The sequence below is a fragment of the Mustela nivalis genome, assembly GCF_964662115.1.
Source record: "Mustela nivalis genome assembly, chromosome: 13".
Taxonomy (NCBI): domain Eukaryota; kingdom Metazoa; phylum Chordata; class Mammalia; order Carnivora; family Mustelidae; genus Mustela; species Mustela nivalis.
The window spans coordinates 16,347,471-16,364,790 of record NC_139032.1 but is presented as its reverse complement, the minus strand read 5'-3'; the positions used below and the strand labels follow the sequence as shown (position 1 = coordinate 16,364,790).

The following is a 17,320-nucleotide window of genomic DNA, read 5'->3' as shown; positions in this document are numbered from 1 at the left end:
GGTAATGTGCACATTATCTGGGAAACAACATTGCAGAGTGCCAAATGTTTCATGAGAAATGTAATATTTATGACTCATTATGGGGCTCTTAATCACTTGCCGACTGACTTTCCTATTTGTCACAAATACAAGTGTACACGGCCATTTCCTTTAAATGTAAAAAGAAAACACAGACACATACTTGCAAATATGCACAAATACCTCGTTAAAAAGACTGGAGGGCAATGGAGTAGAAGAGTGTTAAAAATTTGAGAAGACCAATCGCAATTTCCTTCCAACTGGCCCACACTGTAGAGTGCTGTCTGTTTACAGTGCTGCTCTCACCTCTGCTGTGCTGGGAATGGCATCCCTTTGGCAATTTAAGTTATTGGAGAAGACGATAGTCTTGCATTTCAATTACAGCTTGTTTGCAGAGATTGAAAATACTTGTCCGTGATTGTAGAGCTGCCTTTATTTTCTATATGAATGCATTGTCGAAGATACATTCTCAGGGCACAGCATCCCAGATTTTTGTTGAATGACTGAATGGAAAACAACCAGCCCATCTGGCGAGTCTTCAGAGCCCATGGATAGTTGCTGTGGATGAAAATTGGAACGGGGGGTGGAGGAGGATTGCTGTATACAAATCAGAGTTAGTTCAGACTCCTGGCAAGAAAGGGTTGAGATGTTACCCAAAGCAACAAGCAGAGGAGAAAGTTATAAGGATGCCAGGTCAAAGAGGTCAACTTCCAGACATGGAAGTCCAGATCCAGGGTGAGATGCATGATTGGGATTCACAGAGAAGAGCTGGGGGACTGAGTCAGACGGAGATGCTGGTGGTGTTGAACAAAACATCTCCATTTAGTAGATGTATCACCTTGGGCTGGTAACTTCATCTCCCTGTATCTCAGTATCCTGAACACTTAAAATGGGGATGACAATAATGACAATTTCACAGAGATTTTGTAAAGATTAAATAAATACCCAAAGCAATCTATAGATTTAATGCAATGTCTACCAAAATACCAATAATATTTTTCACAGAACTAGAAAGAAAAATTTGTATGAAGCCACAAATGACCCCAAATAGCCAAAGTAATCTTGGAGAAGATAAACAAGGGTGCTTGGGTGGCTCAGTCAGTTAAGCATCTGACTTGATCTCTGCCCAGGTCTTGAACTTAGGGGTGTGAATTCAAGCCTCACATTGAGTGTGAGCCCTACTCAGCATGGAGACTACTGAAAAAAGAAAAGAAAAGAAGAAGAGAAAAACTGAAGGTATCACAAACCCATATTTCAGGACATACTACAAAGCTGTAGTAATCAAAATAGTATGGTACAGATTAAAAAAAAATCGACACACAAGCCAGTGGAACAGAATAGAAAGCCCAGAAATAAACCTACAATTATACAATCAATCTTTAACAAAGTAGGCAAGAGTATACAATGGGAAAAAGTCTCTTCAACAAATCATGCTGGGAAAACTGGATAGCCACATAGAAAGAATGAAACTACACAAAAGTAAACTCAAAATGGATTAAACACCTAAACGTGAGGCCTGAAATCAAAAATACCCTAGAAGACATCACAGGCAGTAATTTCTCTGACATGAGCCATAATAACATCTTTCTAGATATGTTCCCAAGGCAAGGGAAACAGAAGCAAAAGTTATCTATTGGGACTACATCAAAATAAAAAGCTTTTGCACAGCAAAGGAAACAACCAACAAAACTAAAAGGTGAGAAGATGTTTGCAAATGACATATCCAATAAAGAGTCAGTATCCAAAATATATAAAGAACTTATAAAACTGGACATCCCCAAAACAAAGATTCCAGTTTGAAAATGGGCAGAAGACATGAACAAACATTTCTTCAAAGAAGACATCCAGTGACCATTAGGCACGTCGAAAGATGCTCAGCATCACTCATCGTCAGGGAAATGCAAATGAAAACCACAGGGAGCTACCACCTCACGCTTGTCAGAATGGCTAAAATAAAAAACACAAGAAACAAGAAGTGTTGGCAAAGATGTGGAGAAAAAGGAACCCTCTTGCTTTGCGGGTAGAAATGCAAACTGGTGCAGCCACTGTGGGAGGCTGTATGAAGGTTCCTCAAAAAATTAAGAGTAGACCTACCCTATGATCCAGCAATCACACTACTGCGTATTTACCCAAAGAATACGAAAGTACTAATTCAAAGGGACACATGCACCCCTATGTTCACTGTAGCATTATTTACAATGGCCAAACTATGGAAGTGGCCCAAGTGTCCATGGCTAAATGAATGACTAAAGAAGATGTGATACACACACACACACACACATGCATATATATATATATATATATATAGTGTGTATATATATGTATATGGAATATTATTCACCAGTTAAAAGAATGAAATCTTGCCATTTGCAACAACATGGATGGAGCTAGAGACTTGTATGCTAAGTGAAATAAGCCAGTCAAAGAAAAACAGATACTATGTGATTTCACTCATATGTGAAGTTTAAGAAACAAAACAAAGAAAAAAGATAGACTCTTAACTACAACTGGCGGGGAGGGGGTTGGGGGAGGGGTGATATAAGTGAAAGGCATTAAGAGTTTACTTTTCCTGATGAGCACTGAGTAGTGTAGGGAACTGCTCAATCACTATATTGCACACCTGAAACTAGTGTAACACTGTATGTTAACTATACTTGAATTAAAATAGAAAAAGATTAAATGAAGATTAAATGAATTAAATGAATAATAATTTATAAAGTTTTAATGAAAGTACTTTGAAATTAGTCCTCAAAGAATGTTGAAGCATCATTAAGAGAGTTAAGCGCTGGGTTTCACTAGATAAACCATAATTCAGCTTCAGTTTTAGCTAGGTCTGTATCTCCCATGCCTCGCAAAGTGTCTGGCGCCCTGTAGGTGTCCATACTTGTGGGCAGAAATATTCAGTGAAATGCCTTGATTCCATATCATAGCCTGTAACCTGGTAGACCTTTGCCTGAGACAGCCCACTGTCTCAGGAAGCACAGGAAGGTCAAGGTTCTGGATCTCTCATAGCAGGAACTGGCCTGGAGTCAGCCCTTAGGACTGAGTTAATGCCACAGCAGCCGACAGTTGGTATCCCAGTGAGTGGGACATTCACTAGGCCACCAGCTGCTTTCCTGTCATGGTGGGTCACCATCAGTATAGGAATGGTCTGTGCTGAGTCTATTTTCTTCATCATTATATCAACTATGATAATACACTGATATATTATCATTAGTGACCCGACATTTTCTTTCACTGCAATTCTCTGTGTTTAAATACGTGAATAGTCTCTACCCCCGTATTGATAGAAATGTCAAAAAATTCAATATTCCCTGCAGTAATCTCATCTGGGCATAATAAATTGAACATTTGATACCAATCATAATCTCCTGAGGGCCCCCAGTTGGCCAACCCTGAGCACAAAGTATGCAAATGTTGGATTTTAGGCTTTATGCCACTAGCTCCTGGCATCACACCTAGCATGTAATGAGGCGTTGAAAAAAATGCTTGTGGAAAAGAGGTGAGCAGCTTTTAAGAAACTCATGTGCCACCCAGTAAATGCAATCCTGAAATTCATTTAACCACTAAACAAATATTTATGGAGTTCCTACTATATGCCAGGCAGTCTTCTAGGATCTGAAGATACAGTGAGGAACAAAACAAAGCTATCTCTTGGGGAGCTTACATTTCACAGAGATAAAAATGTAAGAACATTTTAAATAAAGATAAGTACTGTGATTAAAATACAAGGCAACTGGGAAAGGTAGATTAGTCACCACTAAGGATACTCCTAGAAGGTGATTTTTAAGCTGAGACTTGCATGACTAGAATGTTTCAGGAATGCAGTGATCTGAAGTAGGAATGAACTTGGTGTGTTAGAGGAATAGAAAGAAGGCTGCTAGCTAGTGAGTGATGGGCAGTTGCAGGGGAGGAGGGCAGGGGATCTAAGGAAATGGGGCTCTGTGAGTGGACTGGATTTTACTTTATACATATAGGATACTTTATAGCTATAGGATGCTTCTGGGGAGTTGGGTTTGTGTAGTAAAATGCTATGGGCTGCTGAGACCCATCTAGAAGCTCAGGAGAGGGTACCACAGTGGGGCAGTTGTAGAATCAGGAAGACTAGTTAGGATAGGAGGCCACTGCAGACAAAGTAACAGCTTGTACTCAGATGTAGCTATGGGTCGAGGGAGAAATAGATGGATGCCAGGGATGTTTGGAAATTGGTGCCAATAAGCCTCCAGGATGGGTTGGATATTGGAGGTGAAAGGGAGGAATAAGGACATCGCCTGGGTTTTGGTCGAAGCAATTAGATGCTTTGCGGTGACATTTACCAAGATGGAGAAAACTGGGGGAGGAACAGGTTTGAAAGGAGGTGGAAATCAATAATTCTGTTTGGGGCATATTAAGCTCAGGATGCAATACCGTTTTTGTAGTTTTCAATTCTGATCTCAGTGAGCTAGGTGGCAATTCACTGGAGAAAGCTTATCTGTTAAATTTTCAGGAGAAGGAGTGATCACTGGAGAGACTGAAAGGAATGCCTTCGATCTCAAAGAGCACAGGTGGGAGGCAGCAAGGACACTCTCCATTCTAATGAGTCCTGAGGCTCACACAGGGGAATTACAAAGCAACTCCCCGAACTCCCTCTAGCTCCTTGTGGCTTTCTCAGAACTATTCCATTCAGGAAAAGAAAAACAAGAAATGTGCTTACACCATATTGCACATTCTTTCCTGGAAAAATCAATCAACGCTGTGTTTATTTCCCTGGCTTGCTGTATATGGAAATGAGAATTCTCAAGTAATAAAAAAAAAAAGCCTAAACTGCCTCAGCACATGGGCACCCTGACATTTAACACAAATCCCTAGAAGTTAGTGCAGTAATAGTTCCCAGACTTCGCAATATGGGAGATGTTCTTAATTTTGGATATTCTTTCCAAGCGGATGTTATTTTTTCTATGTCTCCTATGGATTTATTTATTTATTATCCAGACACTTTTTGCCCCTCAAAGGGTGTATTCAGCCAGGAGCTCTCAAGCTTCCAAATACTGAAGTATGAAATGTGGACTGCAAAATTCTTTATTGGGCAGAAGGATGACATGCCCAATGGAGAGAGAGGGTTTTTTAATTTGCTGAATGGTAAGTAATTCACATTCATCTTTTTAAATCTTGCAAATTTTCATGTTATGCTTTATGTTTGTTTCAGAAGTATTTTATTTCTCGTGGCAGATAACAACAAACTGTTGCCCGCACATGTTTACTGTGACAGTCCCATTTTGTTTTTTAAAGTCAAGCAATGAATTTATGCAAGTGAAACAAAGAATAAGGGAGGAATAGGACTTTGTAAGCTAATCCTAGCTCCCTTCCAATTCATTTCAAGAATTTTTTTTTTCCATTAGAGTTTTGTTTTAACATATTTATAATAACTAGCCTAGTGTCTTTGACCAGTAAGTCCAATTTCTGGACCTCCTCAGGGATGCTTTCTATTGACTGATCTCCCAACCCTGTGGTGCCATACTTTCTTGTTTATCTCAAAATTTGTTGTCGAAAACTGGATGCTCTCAGCTACCACCCCTGAGTTTGTTGTCATAATTGCTGCCATGGCTATCGCTCAGTGACTTTTCTGGAATAGTTCTGTGAAGTCTTTGCTCTTTGTGCTCTGTGGTTGCTGAGATCTCTGCTTGGTGGCAGCAATGGTCAGCTGCCTTAGTGGTCCAACTAATATTTGGATAGAAATTTCCTTAAAGGCCTGCAATCCACAAGCCTCCCAGCCATTGCCAAGGGGTTCATTGTATATATTAGGGTATGTTTCAGTCCTCAAGTTGTTAACCACTCTGCCTCACCTTCACTCAGTGCCTGAAGAATCCCACAGTCAGCCATATGTGTGAGTGCTTAAAGCCTTCTTAGGTCCTTCCTGAGCATGCACCAAGCTCTTAGGTCTTTCATGGGTTTGCATGTGGGGCATGTGTGCACGGCCCTACACATGGGTGTGACCTTCTAGATTCCAGAGAATACGTGGGGGATTTTCAAATCTCTTTATAGACATCTTATTCTCCAGTTTCTCAACTGTCTTCAGTCAGCTTGCTGTTTGCCCCAACTGTTATCCCTACCTCACGCCGCTGAACGGTAAACAGTTGTCACCACTAGGGGAAAGTCTGTTCTATTGTTAATGGGCAGAGCTCTGTCAAATAAAGACAAGCCACTCAAGTGTAGTTTTCCAGGGAAGAGCCCAAAATGACAATTCCCTGGAAGTAGGGCTTTGGAGCACTTTCAATACCTTTCTGTCACCTTCAGAGGCTTCTAGGCTACTGGTCTGGATTCACATGCTTGTGGAATTGTTGGTTTTCAAGGCTGCTGTGAAACCAACGAGGGGAAAGGAGGAGAAGGCCAGTTAAAATGTCACGGAGCTTGTTCTTACTGATATTCAACTATTTTTCCTTGAATAAACTATCCCTGGGTTGTTGTAAGTCTTTCATTAATTTCTAAAGTTCTAAAAAAGCTGATGTTGATCACTTTTTCCAGTGCTGGTAGTAAAAGTGTTGGGTAAGAGATCCTTCAGCTCAGTCAATGTTAACACAGTGCAAAACAGTCACAGTTGTCCCAACATGGAATGGGTTGCTTTAGCGAATAATGAATCCCCTCATCTGGTGACTTTGAAACAGGAGGTTAACAACACATGGCCAGGAATATCATGGAGGAATTCTAACAGCAGAAAAATGACTAAAGTAGATCATGATGTTTTTTACTATTGTCAAAAATTTTCAATATCGGCAAAAGCAGAGGCAATAGTGCAATACACCGCTGTATACCTATTATTTAAGCCTAGCCACATTAGCTTCATCAATACATTTTTGATTGTTGCTTTTCTCTGCTGAAGTATTTAAAGGAAGACCTCAGACATCAGGCAATTTTATCCCACCAGACTTCAATCTATGTCTCTAAAATGTAGGTTTGTTTTTTTTTTTTTTACATAAATGATATTACATAAATCATATAAATGATATTTACATAAAGGTGAGACTGGGAATCATCATAGATGCTATGGAAAATGGAAAGTTATAAGGGAACTGAATGAGTTTAGGATAAAAATCTGAGAGGGAGGCAGACGATACATAATTCTAAGAAATACATAATAAAATTCTGAAAAATACTGTGGGGAAAGTTTAAATTCACCATTAAGTCAACACATCAAGATGGAAAATGCCTTCAGGCTTTATCAACTGCTTTGTATATTCCCAAGGTATTATCTCAAGGGAATAACCCATGTTTTATTACACTTTAAACCAACTTTGGCTCAGCTATAAATTTTAATGCTTTAAAAAATAAACAGTACAAAGTTCTAGATAAAATTTTATCTTTGCTAATATTTAGGTTTGGGCTCAAATTCCCAGTAACTGCAGAAAGATTTTTGTTTAAAAAAAAAAAAAAAATCTGTGCTGTTTGGCAATTGAAAAGGACAATCAGGATACCCAGAGAGAGCAAGTTGTCTTTTCCTAAGGATCTTAGCTCTGTCCTCTTTCACGTCACCTGTCCACATACAAAGGCCTCACTCAGGCTGGGCCAGTGTGGATGGTGAGGTCTTCTCCCTTACATGCTGTGATTTTTAGGGAAATAAAAGAGTTGGGGCGCCTGGGTGGCTCAGTGGGTTAAGCCTCTGCCTTCCGCTCAGTTCATGATCTCAGGGTCCTGGGATCGAGCCCCACATCAGGCTCTCTGCTTTGCGGGGAGCCTGCTTCCCCCTCTCTCTCTACCTACCTGTCTGCCTACTTGTGCTCTCTCTTTATAAAAAAGAAAAAAAGAGTTGAATTCTTTTTTTTTTTTTTTTTTTTTTAGAGATTTTATTTGTTTGTTTATTTATTTAGAGTGTACTCATGAGCTCGGGGAGGAGCAGAGAGAGAGCAAGGGAGAGAATATCAAGCCGACTCCTGGCTGAGCATGAAGCCTCATGCGGGGCTTGGTCCCACCACCCGGAAACACGACCTGAGCTGAAATCAGATCAGATGTTCAACCGACTGAGCCACCCGGGTGCCCCTATGAGCTGAATTCTTTACCGAGAAGACATGATCTTCTTTTACAGCTATTATATATAAAACAAAACAAAACCCAGTTCTTTCCATGTTTGCAGGGATATCTGTTAAATATCTCCTTTCTCTGAGACCTACTCGCTCGCTCCTTATAGAAATGAAGGCCAGATACCCACGCTTATGCCATATAATCCTGTCCCCCAAACTATGTCCCCACATGCACCCTGCTTATCAGATGGCCAGAAGACATCTATTCTGAGCTCCACGTGGAGGTTTGACTCCGAAGAACTTGGAGGTGGGATTCAGAGGTAACTCATTAATTTCTGCCCATGGACAGGACTCCAAGTGATTGTAAGTGAGGGAGCTGGAGGTGTGGCCCCTTCTACTGTGTACGAGGAGATGGTGAAACACGGCCCAGTCAAGAGAGAAGAACAAAGACATACTGAGAGAAGCAGAGGTAACTGAGAAAAGAGACAGCTGGATCCCTGTTCATTTTCTACTTCTGGTTATAGTCACCAGATGGTCAGTCTCTTCTGGATTCTGCAGAACTCACTAACTTCCCAACAAATACATTTCTTTCCCCCTCAAGTAAATTTGGGTTGCTGTCAGTTACTTGCCATCAAAAGAATGTTGACTAAGACAGTTTGCCTATACTTTGGAGGAAGATGGAATCACTCCAAGTGTCAAGTGTATGCAGTTACAAGCAGTCAGTTTCCGAGAGGCTTTTGTGAAAGTCGAGTCGTTTTCATTTCCCCAGCAAAACCCCTAATCTTCTCTTATTTAGATGCTGTCAATAAATGCACTTACTTGCATTCCTCTCAGATGAGAGTCTCAATGTTGTCAGTAAAATCAGTGGGCAGAGAGATGTTGATCCAAACCCCTTTGCCCCATGCTGATACGAAATGATAAGTTTGAAATGACACCCTAAACAAGGTCTTCCTGAATTAGCCTCTAGTCTTTTTAAGATAAAAGGACTTTATTAAGATGCCAAATCCAACAAAGCAAGATGGATCTTGGTGACAGAGTGATGGGCAGATCTCCCTTTTTGTGAATTAGCCGTCATTTTTTTCTTGTGCAAAGAGGGATGTTGATTCTCTTTTATCTGTATGTTTGTTTACACGGGGCATTTTATCCCAATGGATGAATACTGACAGAGAACTCAAAGCAAACCTACAATTCAGAAACTCTGAGTGCTGGCAAGGACAAAAGTGATTACTCTAAGTTCCACAGGATGGTGTTTTATCCATTATTTTGGCAGTAATATTACTTTATAGTTTTTAACATCTTCTGCACTCTTTGAGGGAGAAAAAGAACTCTTTATTAAAAGACTAGTCTCATAAAAAAAATTGCTGGATGCAAAAATAGACCGTCTTTCAGGAGATCCTAAGGGAAACTAGATTCTGCCTGGTCTTGCAAGTTTATTCCCCAAGGTGATGCTTGATTTTTTTTTTTTTCCCCCTCTCCTGAAGCACAGCGTGTGTTCTACTCAGGAGCCTGGAGCAGGGCCCATGGTTTGGGATGCAGCAGGCACAGTGCAGGGATGAGGATATGACTTTAGGGCTACAGCATGATTATTTGCTTCTCATTGAACAATAGTAGCTGACATTTATTGAATGCTAGCAATGTTTAAGCATTGTTTTATCGTATAGCTATAATCTCATTTAATCCTCACATTCCTATGAGGTATGCATAGGATTGTTATAATCCCATTTTACCAGTGAGAAAAAGAAGGCACATAGCACTTAGGTTATCGTAGTCCAAAATCGCAAAGTTGGCAGAGCTGAGTTTTGGGCTCAGGTCATTCCTGAGCCTTTGTGAAAAATCACCCTGTCATGGAAGACTTCTTAAGTGCATGTTGTTTACTTTACACACCTTACTTCTAATATTCTTTTAAAAATACAAGCTGGGTATTGTATCCATTTTACAGATGAAAGAAAATGGATGACCAGCAAGTAAAAGTGGGATACTCGATTCTCCTTATCACTAGTTTTCCACAATTTGACTCCAATACTACTTTCCATCTTTTCCTTTGTGTTTATCCTGCTAAGATTCACCGAGTTCTTGATTGGTGGGTTTAGTTTTCACCAAATTTGAAAAATTTCCAACTATGACTTCCTCAAATAATCTTTTCTGTCTCCTCTCCTTCGGGAATTCAAGATATAGGCATGAATTACACAGCCTAATACTGTCTCACAGCCACAGAATCTCTTTCATGTTTCTTTTCTGTTTTAAAGCTTCTACTTCTAGGGGCACCTGGGTGGCTCAGTGGATTAAAGCCTCTGCCTTCTGCTCAGGTCATGATCTCAGGCTCCTGGGATCGAGCCCCACATTGGGCTCTCTGCTCAGCGGGGAGTCTGCTTCCTCCTCTCTCTCTGCTGCCTCTCTGCCTACTTGTGATCTCTCTCTGTCAAATAAATAAGATCTTAAAAAAAAAAATAAAGCTTCTAGTTCTAGATACTTATAGAAGTTAAATTATGCATAAAAAGCAGATCTGGGATATGGGGACAAATTTCACCATCACAAAAATATTGTGTATTGCCCAGTAGTTATGCTAGTTTCTTTACTTTTTAAGCTATTTGATAGAATTTGAAATTTTTAAGAATTTAATGCACATACTTTTTTCTCCCAGAACTCTCCTATTTTGTAGATTAAGAAATTGATAAATATGCATGGCAAATAACTTTATGTATATTTATAAATATGCTTGATAAATAAGATAAATACAAGTATGCTATCCCTCCACCACTCTGTCCCACCTCTTTGCCTGGACAATCCTCTCCAGGATACTTATTCTAGACCCTCTCTCTAAGTTCAGGACAGAAATCCTTTTTGCTGATTCCCATAGATTCCTCTGCATCGCTCTTCTATATTGAATACTTAATTCAGATGACAAATATTGTGAATTTATGAGGTGTTAGGAATATATCAGCAATGGGTTTCCTTGACCACTTAGAGCTTATATTTTAGTAACTACACCAGTGCTATGATTTTTAGTGACTTTAACTGTTAACACGACTGCCTCATCAACAAGACGAAGTTCCTAGAATCCAGTGTTACCCAGAGTCTAGCGCACAGTAGATACTCGGCAGAGGTTTGGTTGTTTTTTTTTTGTTTTTTTTTTTTGTTTTTTTTTTTAATCAAAGGTTTGGTTTTAAAATGACAAATGAATAAGTAATAAAGAACCCAGTGAATGATCTAGACCAGGGTTTCTCAACCTCAGTACTCTTGATATTTTGGGTCAGAGAATTCTTTGCTGTAGGATGTTTAGCAACGTCTCTGGCCAGAAAGCCTAAGACTAAACTTCTTTGAAGAGGGGAGGGGAGTAGGTGTGGGTCCTGTGTGTTGTTGACTTTAGCTGAGTGTGATCAGATTAAACTTAAATTTCCAGAGCTTGGACTTCATCCTGTGGCCCAGGGAGAATTGAGTAGTTAATGACCCAATTAGCAAGTTAACTGGCGATGAGCTACAGGAAAACAAAACAAAACAAAGACAAAAACAACTCAGGCTAAAGTGGGAAAAATCTGTAAGAGAGATACTACATAGCCATGTATGGGTCAAAAAATAGGAAACTGTTTACAATATTCTACAAAGATGATGTTCTAACAGTAACAATCATCAGCTATTTCTCAACTGCTTTTTTTAAAGACTCTGAATTTAGACTACGTAAATTATTATTACTGATTATGCCTATTACAGAGTTAAAGACATAATTCAAATGATGGGGAAAGTTTGGGGTTTTTTTCTTAATTCTGTAAGATTTGGCTATGAAATCAAATGCATTAACACAACATAATTACTTTTTGGTTCCTGACTTTATCGGTGTCCCATTCTGCTATAACAAATTACCATAAACTTAGTGGCCTAAAATAATTCAAATTAATTACCTTCTGGTTCTGGAGGTGAGAGGTCCAAAATGGGTCTCGGGGCTGAAATCAAGGTGTCCGTCGGACCATGTTTTTTCTGGAAGTTGAAGGGAAGAATGCATTTCTTTACCTTCCCCAGTTTCTAGAAGTCCACTACAGTTTTTGGGTGGTACCCCTCCCCCCACCACCTTCAAAGCCAGTCTCTTTCAGCCTCTGATGCTGTGTCCTGCCTCCTCTCTCTCTCTCACTTTGAAGGACCCTGTGATAACATTGGAATTATTCAGGATAATCTCCCCATCTCAAGGTCAACTCATTAGAATCTTAGTTTTCCTTTGCCACAAAGAATACTATTTTCACAGATTCTGAGGGTTAGGATGTGACCTCTTAGGGGGATCATCATTCTACCCTCTATAATAAATACTGTCTTTCAAACTTTAATTCCTCTCTCTCTACTGGGCCATAGCCAATTTGAAAGAAAACATCTTAACCTAATCAAGACTACAAAATAAAGAGCCATGCAGGAGTCAAAGAGCCGCCAATGTGGTTCTCCATCGCAAACCCCACTGTGGGTCCTTCACGCCCGGGATCAGACATGCACTTATCAACAAAGGAGCTGAACCACTGGGCCCTACATGTCCAGCTCTGTGCTAAGTGCTGTAAGGCCACAGAGGTGTGCTGGGTATAGCCTCTATCCACAGTGCAAACAAGTATTTTCAAGTCACTGTGTAACGCTGGGTCATATCTAGCATGACAGAGCCCTCTAGCAGGGGAGAGAAAGGAGATGAGAAGTCACTTGTGAATTAGGTCTTGAGAGAAGGTGTCTCTCGCCTGATGGTGGAAGCAGAATTCACTCCCCATTGCTCAGATGGAGACTTTCACAGAAAGATGGCTGATAGGGGTGTGGACGGGGTTTAGGGGAAAAAAACCAGTGGAGAGCATGGCTCTGAGTCCCAGGGTGAGGAAAGGAAAGAAATTAACTAGAACCCAGTGAGACTGGAAACACAGAGGTGTGGGGGAAGGTATACTGTCGGGAGCGGAGTCACAGAAGCACACAGTGACTGCAGAGACATGGCGCCCAAGCAGGGAGGGGTAGGCAGGGTGACCAGCTGAACTAGACAGGTGTGCCTGGTGCTGAGGGGTTTCCCAGGATGGGGAACTGTGCTAAAACCAAAAAAGTCCCAGGCAAATTGGGACACTTTGGTCCCCTGGGAGTGGGCAAGAAATGCCTGAGCTCTCTCTTCCCTCAGTCACAGGACCGCGACGCTGCTGGGGAGACGCCTGCAGCCCACAGCGGGTGCAGACAAAGAGAACGATGGATTTGGGTGGGCCATGACATACGAAGACCAATTAGTACATAAGTTTTAGCTAAATTTCAAAGAAGGGCAGAAATTTATTAGGTGGAGTAAAGAGAGAAATAGATTCGAAGTAGGCCATAAGAAGCTTTACTTAAAGGGGTTCCTTTTTCATTCTTGGGCTTTTCATTTGTTGGTTCTCCACCTCTCCCCAAGCCCCCGGCTACCAAGCACATTTTGTTTCCCTTACTCTCTACACTCCTGCTCTGGCAACTGCAGGCCCCCATCGGGCTTCTGTGCAAGTGAAATGAACACAAAAGGGACAGGAACAGAGATTAACAAGAATTTGCCAGTGGCCTTTCATCCACAGGGCCTTCTACTGCTCTAAGGCTGGTGTGATCCCAATTTGTCCTAAAGGGAAGTACACTGAACTATCAGACCCTCAAATGAAAAGCACACGACCTTGAACTATCCTACCCCCCAACATTTGTCAACAGCTCCTTCTCACCCTCAGGCAGGCATTCACCATTTTGAACAGAATGTTTTTGTTTTTTGTTTTTTTTTTTTAAATGATTTTGTTCTAGATCTTGATCAAAATACATCCTGGTGCCTCCTTTGCTCTACACGGTCTGCATAATATCATGTTTCTAAGCATGGCTTTGGAGTCGGCCCAGGTTTAAATCCTAACTCTGCTATTTTGCTGTTATACTATGGCCAGGTTGCTTAGTTTCTCTGTGCTTTATTTCTTCAATATGGATTCCCAAGTGTTCCTATTCCCCAGGTTGTCCTGGAGATTCAGGAAGTAAGACAGGCAAAGCCCTGAAAATGGTGCCTGGCATAGAGCAAATACTCAGTGAATGTTCTAGTTTTGTTTCCATCACTGTTGTTCCTAAATAAAAATGTTCTGGAGATGAGGAGCATCACATATAAAGTTCTCTTATTAATTCTCTCTTCTTATGCTTGAAAAAATTTAAAGAAATTGATGAACTATGAACCTGCTACAGACTCTGGTTGTTTCTTGTAGATATGTTCTAAAAAGCTGTCATAAACGCTGAGTGAATGAATACCAAAACCACTGTTCACAGGAGAAATACAGAGTTGGTTATACATGACTGATTTGTTACTGTTATATCTATAATATATATACTTATGTATTATGCATCGGCCAGTAGTACTATAACTAACGGCTGAATGAAGCACTCTGCATATTTTCTCTGTAAGGCACATCACAGCCTTCTTGCCCTGAGGAACAATAGACATCCCTTTGGCATTATATGTGGGGGCTGTTTTAAACAGCTAAGTCACCAACAAAAGCACAAGAATGCAAAAAAATATAGTGCTAAGTATATGGCAAAAAAAGGACACTTGTTTACAATACCAGAACTAAAACAAGAAGGGAAAGCTCTGCATCATTTGCCTCAACTGGTGACATACACATTGGGTGACCATTTCCTTTCCTCTCTGTGTCTGCAAATGACCACAAAAGTGCCTGAGTAGTGTGATTTGAGGATTGCAGATCAATTTCTGTAACTAGGCAGACTTGTAAATCCAGAATCTGCAAAAACTGTGATCGATTCCTTAGTACTTGATTCAACATGCCTGCACAGCCAGAGGCTTTATGAGTGGGGGTGAGTATGGAGGAGGATTAAAGAAATGTGAATATAATCATTAATCTGAAGGTAAAGATGGATGTTCCCAATTTCTGTATAGATTAATATTTCCCCCAAACGTATTTAAATGATTGAATAATGCTCAACCTGACTGTGTTGCAGAAACCTCCAAAGACTTCAGTATGCTAATGTACATTGTGAATTTCTTCAAAGTGTAGTGTTTCTTAAATCTGACCATTAGAGCCTTTGGGAAATGCTGCTCTAAGGTACTTCTGACAAAATCACCTGTAATTTCATCCCAGTACTCAGAAATTTTCTATCTGAATAGGAGAATAATTTGCATTGTAAAGGCTCTCATTCAAATAGGCAAATGACTACTTTCTGGAATGCCTCTCAAGGTCAGTGGGTGAATTAAGCCTATTTTCAGATTGGAAGCACACTGTTGTCCCCCTCCCATGTTCTGTTTGATAAAGTTACCGCTATACGGGCTGTGGGCTTTCTTGGAAGAAAGGCTGCTAAGAGAACATTTGCATTCTTCTTTTCAGCCTTGTACATTTCAAATTTTAATAAGCAATTAAAACAATTTTTATCAAGAGGCAGAACCTATGCATCTCCACTTAAAACTCTGCTAGGACAGAAAAGATTGAGAGCATGATGGCTGAAGATTGACAGCTAAGCCTCAGGACTCTGGGCATTGCCTGAGAACTACACCATCTTAATGACAGACAGTGATTTAGCCCTTGGAAGTGAAAGACGTTTTCATTCTTGTAGTTTATTTTGCCCAAACCCATTGCAAGACAGATATGCAGCCTGTTAGTTTAGGGCTTTGTTTAAAGCTTCCATGCGTCTCTAAGAGAGAAACATCACAAGTGCTTTCTTTCTGAAATAGCTTCCTTTATCTTAAGGTAAGATGCTGTGAAGACTGTTGTAGACAATGACATTTTTGTTTTTCACTACATTGGAATGAAGGAAGTAGGGTGATTGGTGAAAATTTGAAGAACGTGCAAAGGCCCTGGAGATCTGTAGGAACCAAGCCAGAATGAGCTCAGGTCAAGATGCTGGAAGCAAGTGTCCAGGAGCCCCTGGCTTGGTCTCCTAGCTTAGTCTGTCCACCTCCTGAGAGATCTTGGCTAAGTTACTAAGCCACCTTATGCCTAATTTCTGCACTAGAGAGACAGGATTTTAAATAGTACCTACCTCTGTTACTGGACCCTCAACTCTATGGTCAAATAATCTTCGACAAAGCAGAAAAAAATATACAGTGGAAAAAAGACAGTCTCTTAAATAAATGGTGCTGGGAAAATTGGACAGTTATATGTAGAAGAATGAAGCTCGACCATTCTCTTACACCATACACAGAGATAAAATCGAAATGGATAAAAGACCTCAACGTGAGACAGGAATCCATCAGAATCCTAGAGGAGAACATAGGCAGTAATCTCTTCGATATCAGCCACAGCAACTTTTTTCAAGATATGTCTCCAAAGGCAAAGGAAACAAAAGCAAAGATGAACTTTTGGGACTTCATCAAAATCAAAAGCTTCTGCACAGCAAAGGAAACAGTCAACAAAACAAAGAGGCAACCCACGGAATGGGAGAAGATATTTGCAAATGACAGTACAGACAAAAGGTTGATATCCAGGATCTATAATGAACTCCTCAAACTCAACACACATGAAAGAGGCAAACATATCAAAAAATGGGCAGAAGATATGAACAGACACTTCTCCAATGAAGACATACAAATGGCTATCAGACACATGAAAAAATGTTCATTGTCACTAGCAATCAAGGAGATTCAAATCAAAACTACATTGAGATACCACCTTACACCAGTTAGAATGGCCAAAATTAGCAAGACAGGAACCAAACGTGTTGGAGAGGATGTGGAGAAAGGGGAACCCTCTTACACTGTTGGGAATGCAAGTTGGTGCAGCCACTTTGGAGAACAGTGTGGAGATTCCTTAAGAAATTAAAAACAGAGCTTCCCTATAACCCTGCAATTGTTACTGGGGATTTGAGTTCATCTACACACAACAAGGTGAGTTCAGTAGTTCAGTGACTTATTCAAATAGTGTTTATTTTTCGAGGGAAACAAAAAGTCAGAGGTAGACAGTCCAGGGCTGGAGCAATGGCTCCAGGAGAACATCGGTCTTCTAGACTTTTTCCTTAGTTTTGTGTCATCATCCATAACATTGTAGAGCAAATAAGTGACTTTTAATCTCATGGTGACTTTTAATCTCATGGCTTCAAGATAGTTTCTGTACCTATAGATACTCATATTCCATGCAGAATGAGGGAAGAGAAGAGAGGTAAAGGATAAAAGTCTTCTCTTAGATTGTTCTACCTTATTATCATTTGGTCATGCAAGCCCACCCCAAAACTTGTTTGTATCTCATTGGACAGAAATGCATCATATGACTATGCAAAGGAGGCTGGGGCATTTACTAATTTGGCTGGCCACATTGCCACCTCCCCTGAAACCATGTATTATTTATGTAGAATAAAGTGGGGAGGTGGGGATGGATGTTCTG

The 17,320-nt window shown here is 40.4% G+C and overlaps 1 protein-coding gene across 2 annotated transcripts in view; it reads right to left on the bottom strand.

The window, feature by feature from the left end:
- Positions 1-17,320, bottom strand: part of LOC309845952 (uncharacterized protein) — a 90,532-nt gene that overhangs the window by 26,467 nt on the left and 46,745 nt on the right. Inside the window, exons 5-6 of one of the 2 annotated variants that reach the window (XM_082694502.1) lie at positions 11,906-11,981; positions 11,340-11,424 (exon numbers count right to left, since the gene is read on the bottom strand). In XM_082694502.1, the coding sequence (XP_082550628.1) occupies positions 11,373-11,424; positions 11,906-11,981 (128 nt within the window). In that variant the 3' untranslated portion in view covers positions 11,340-11,372. Of the gene's footprint in view, positions 1-11,339; positions 11,425-11,905; positions 11,982-17,320 lie in introns of those variants that run through there. The other variant, XM_082694501.1, reaches the window with a different exon arrangement.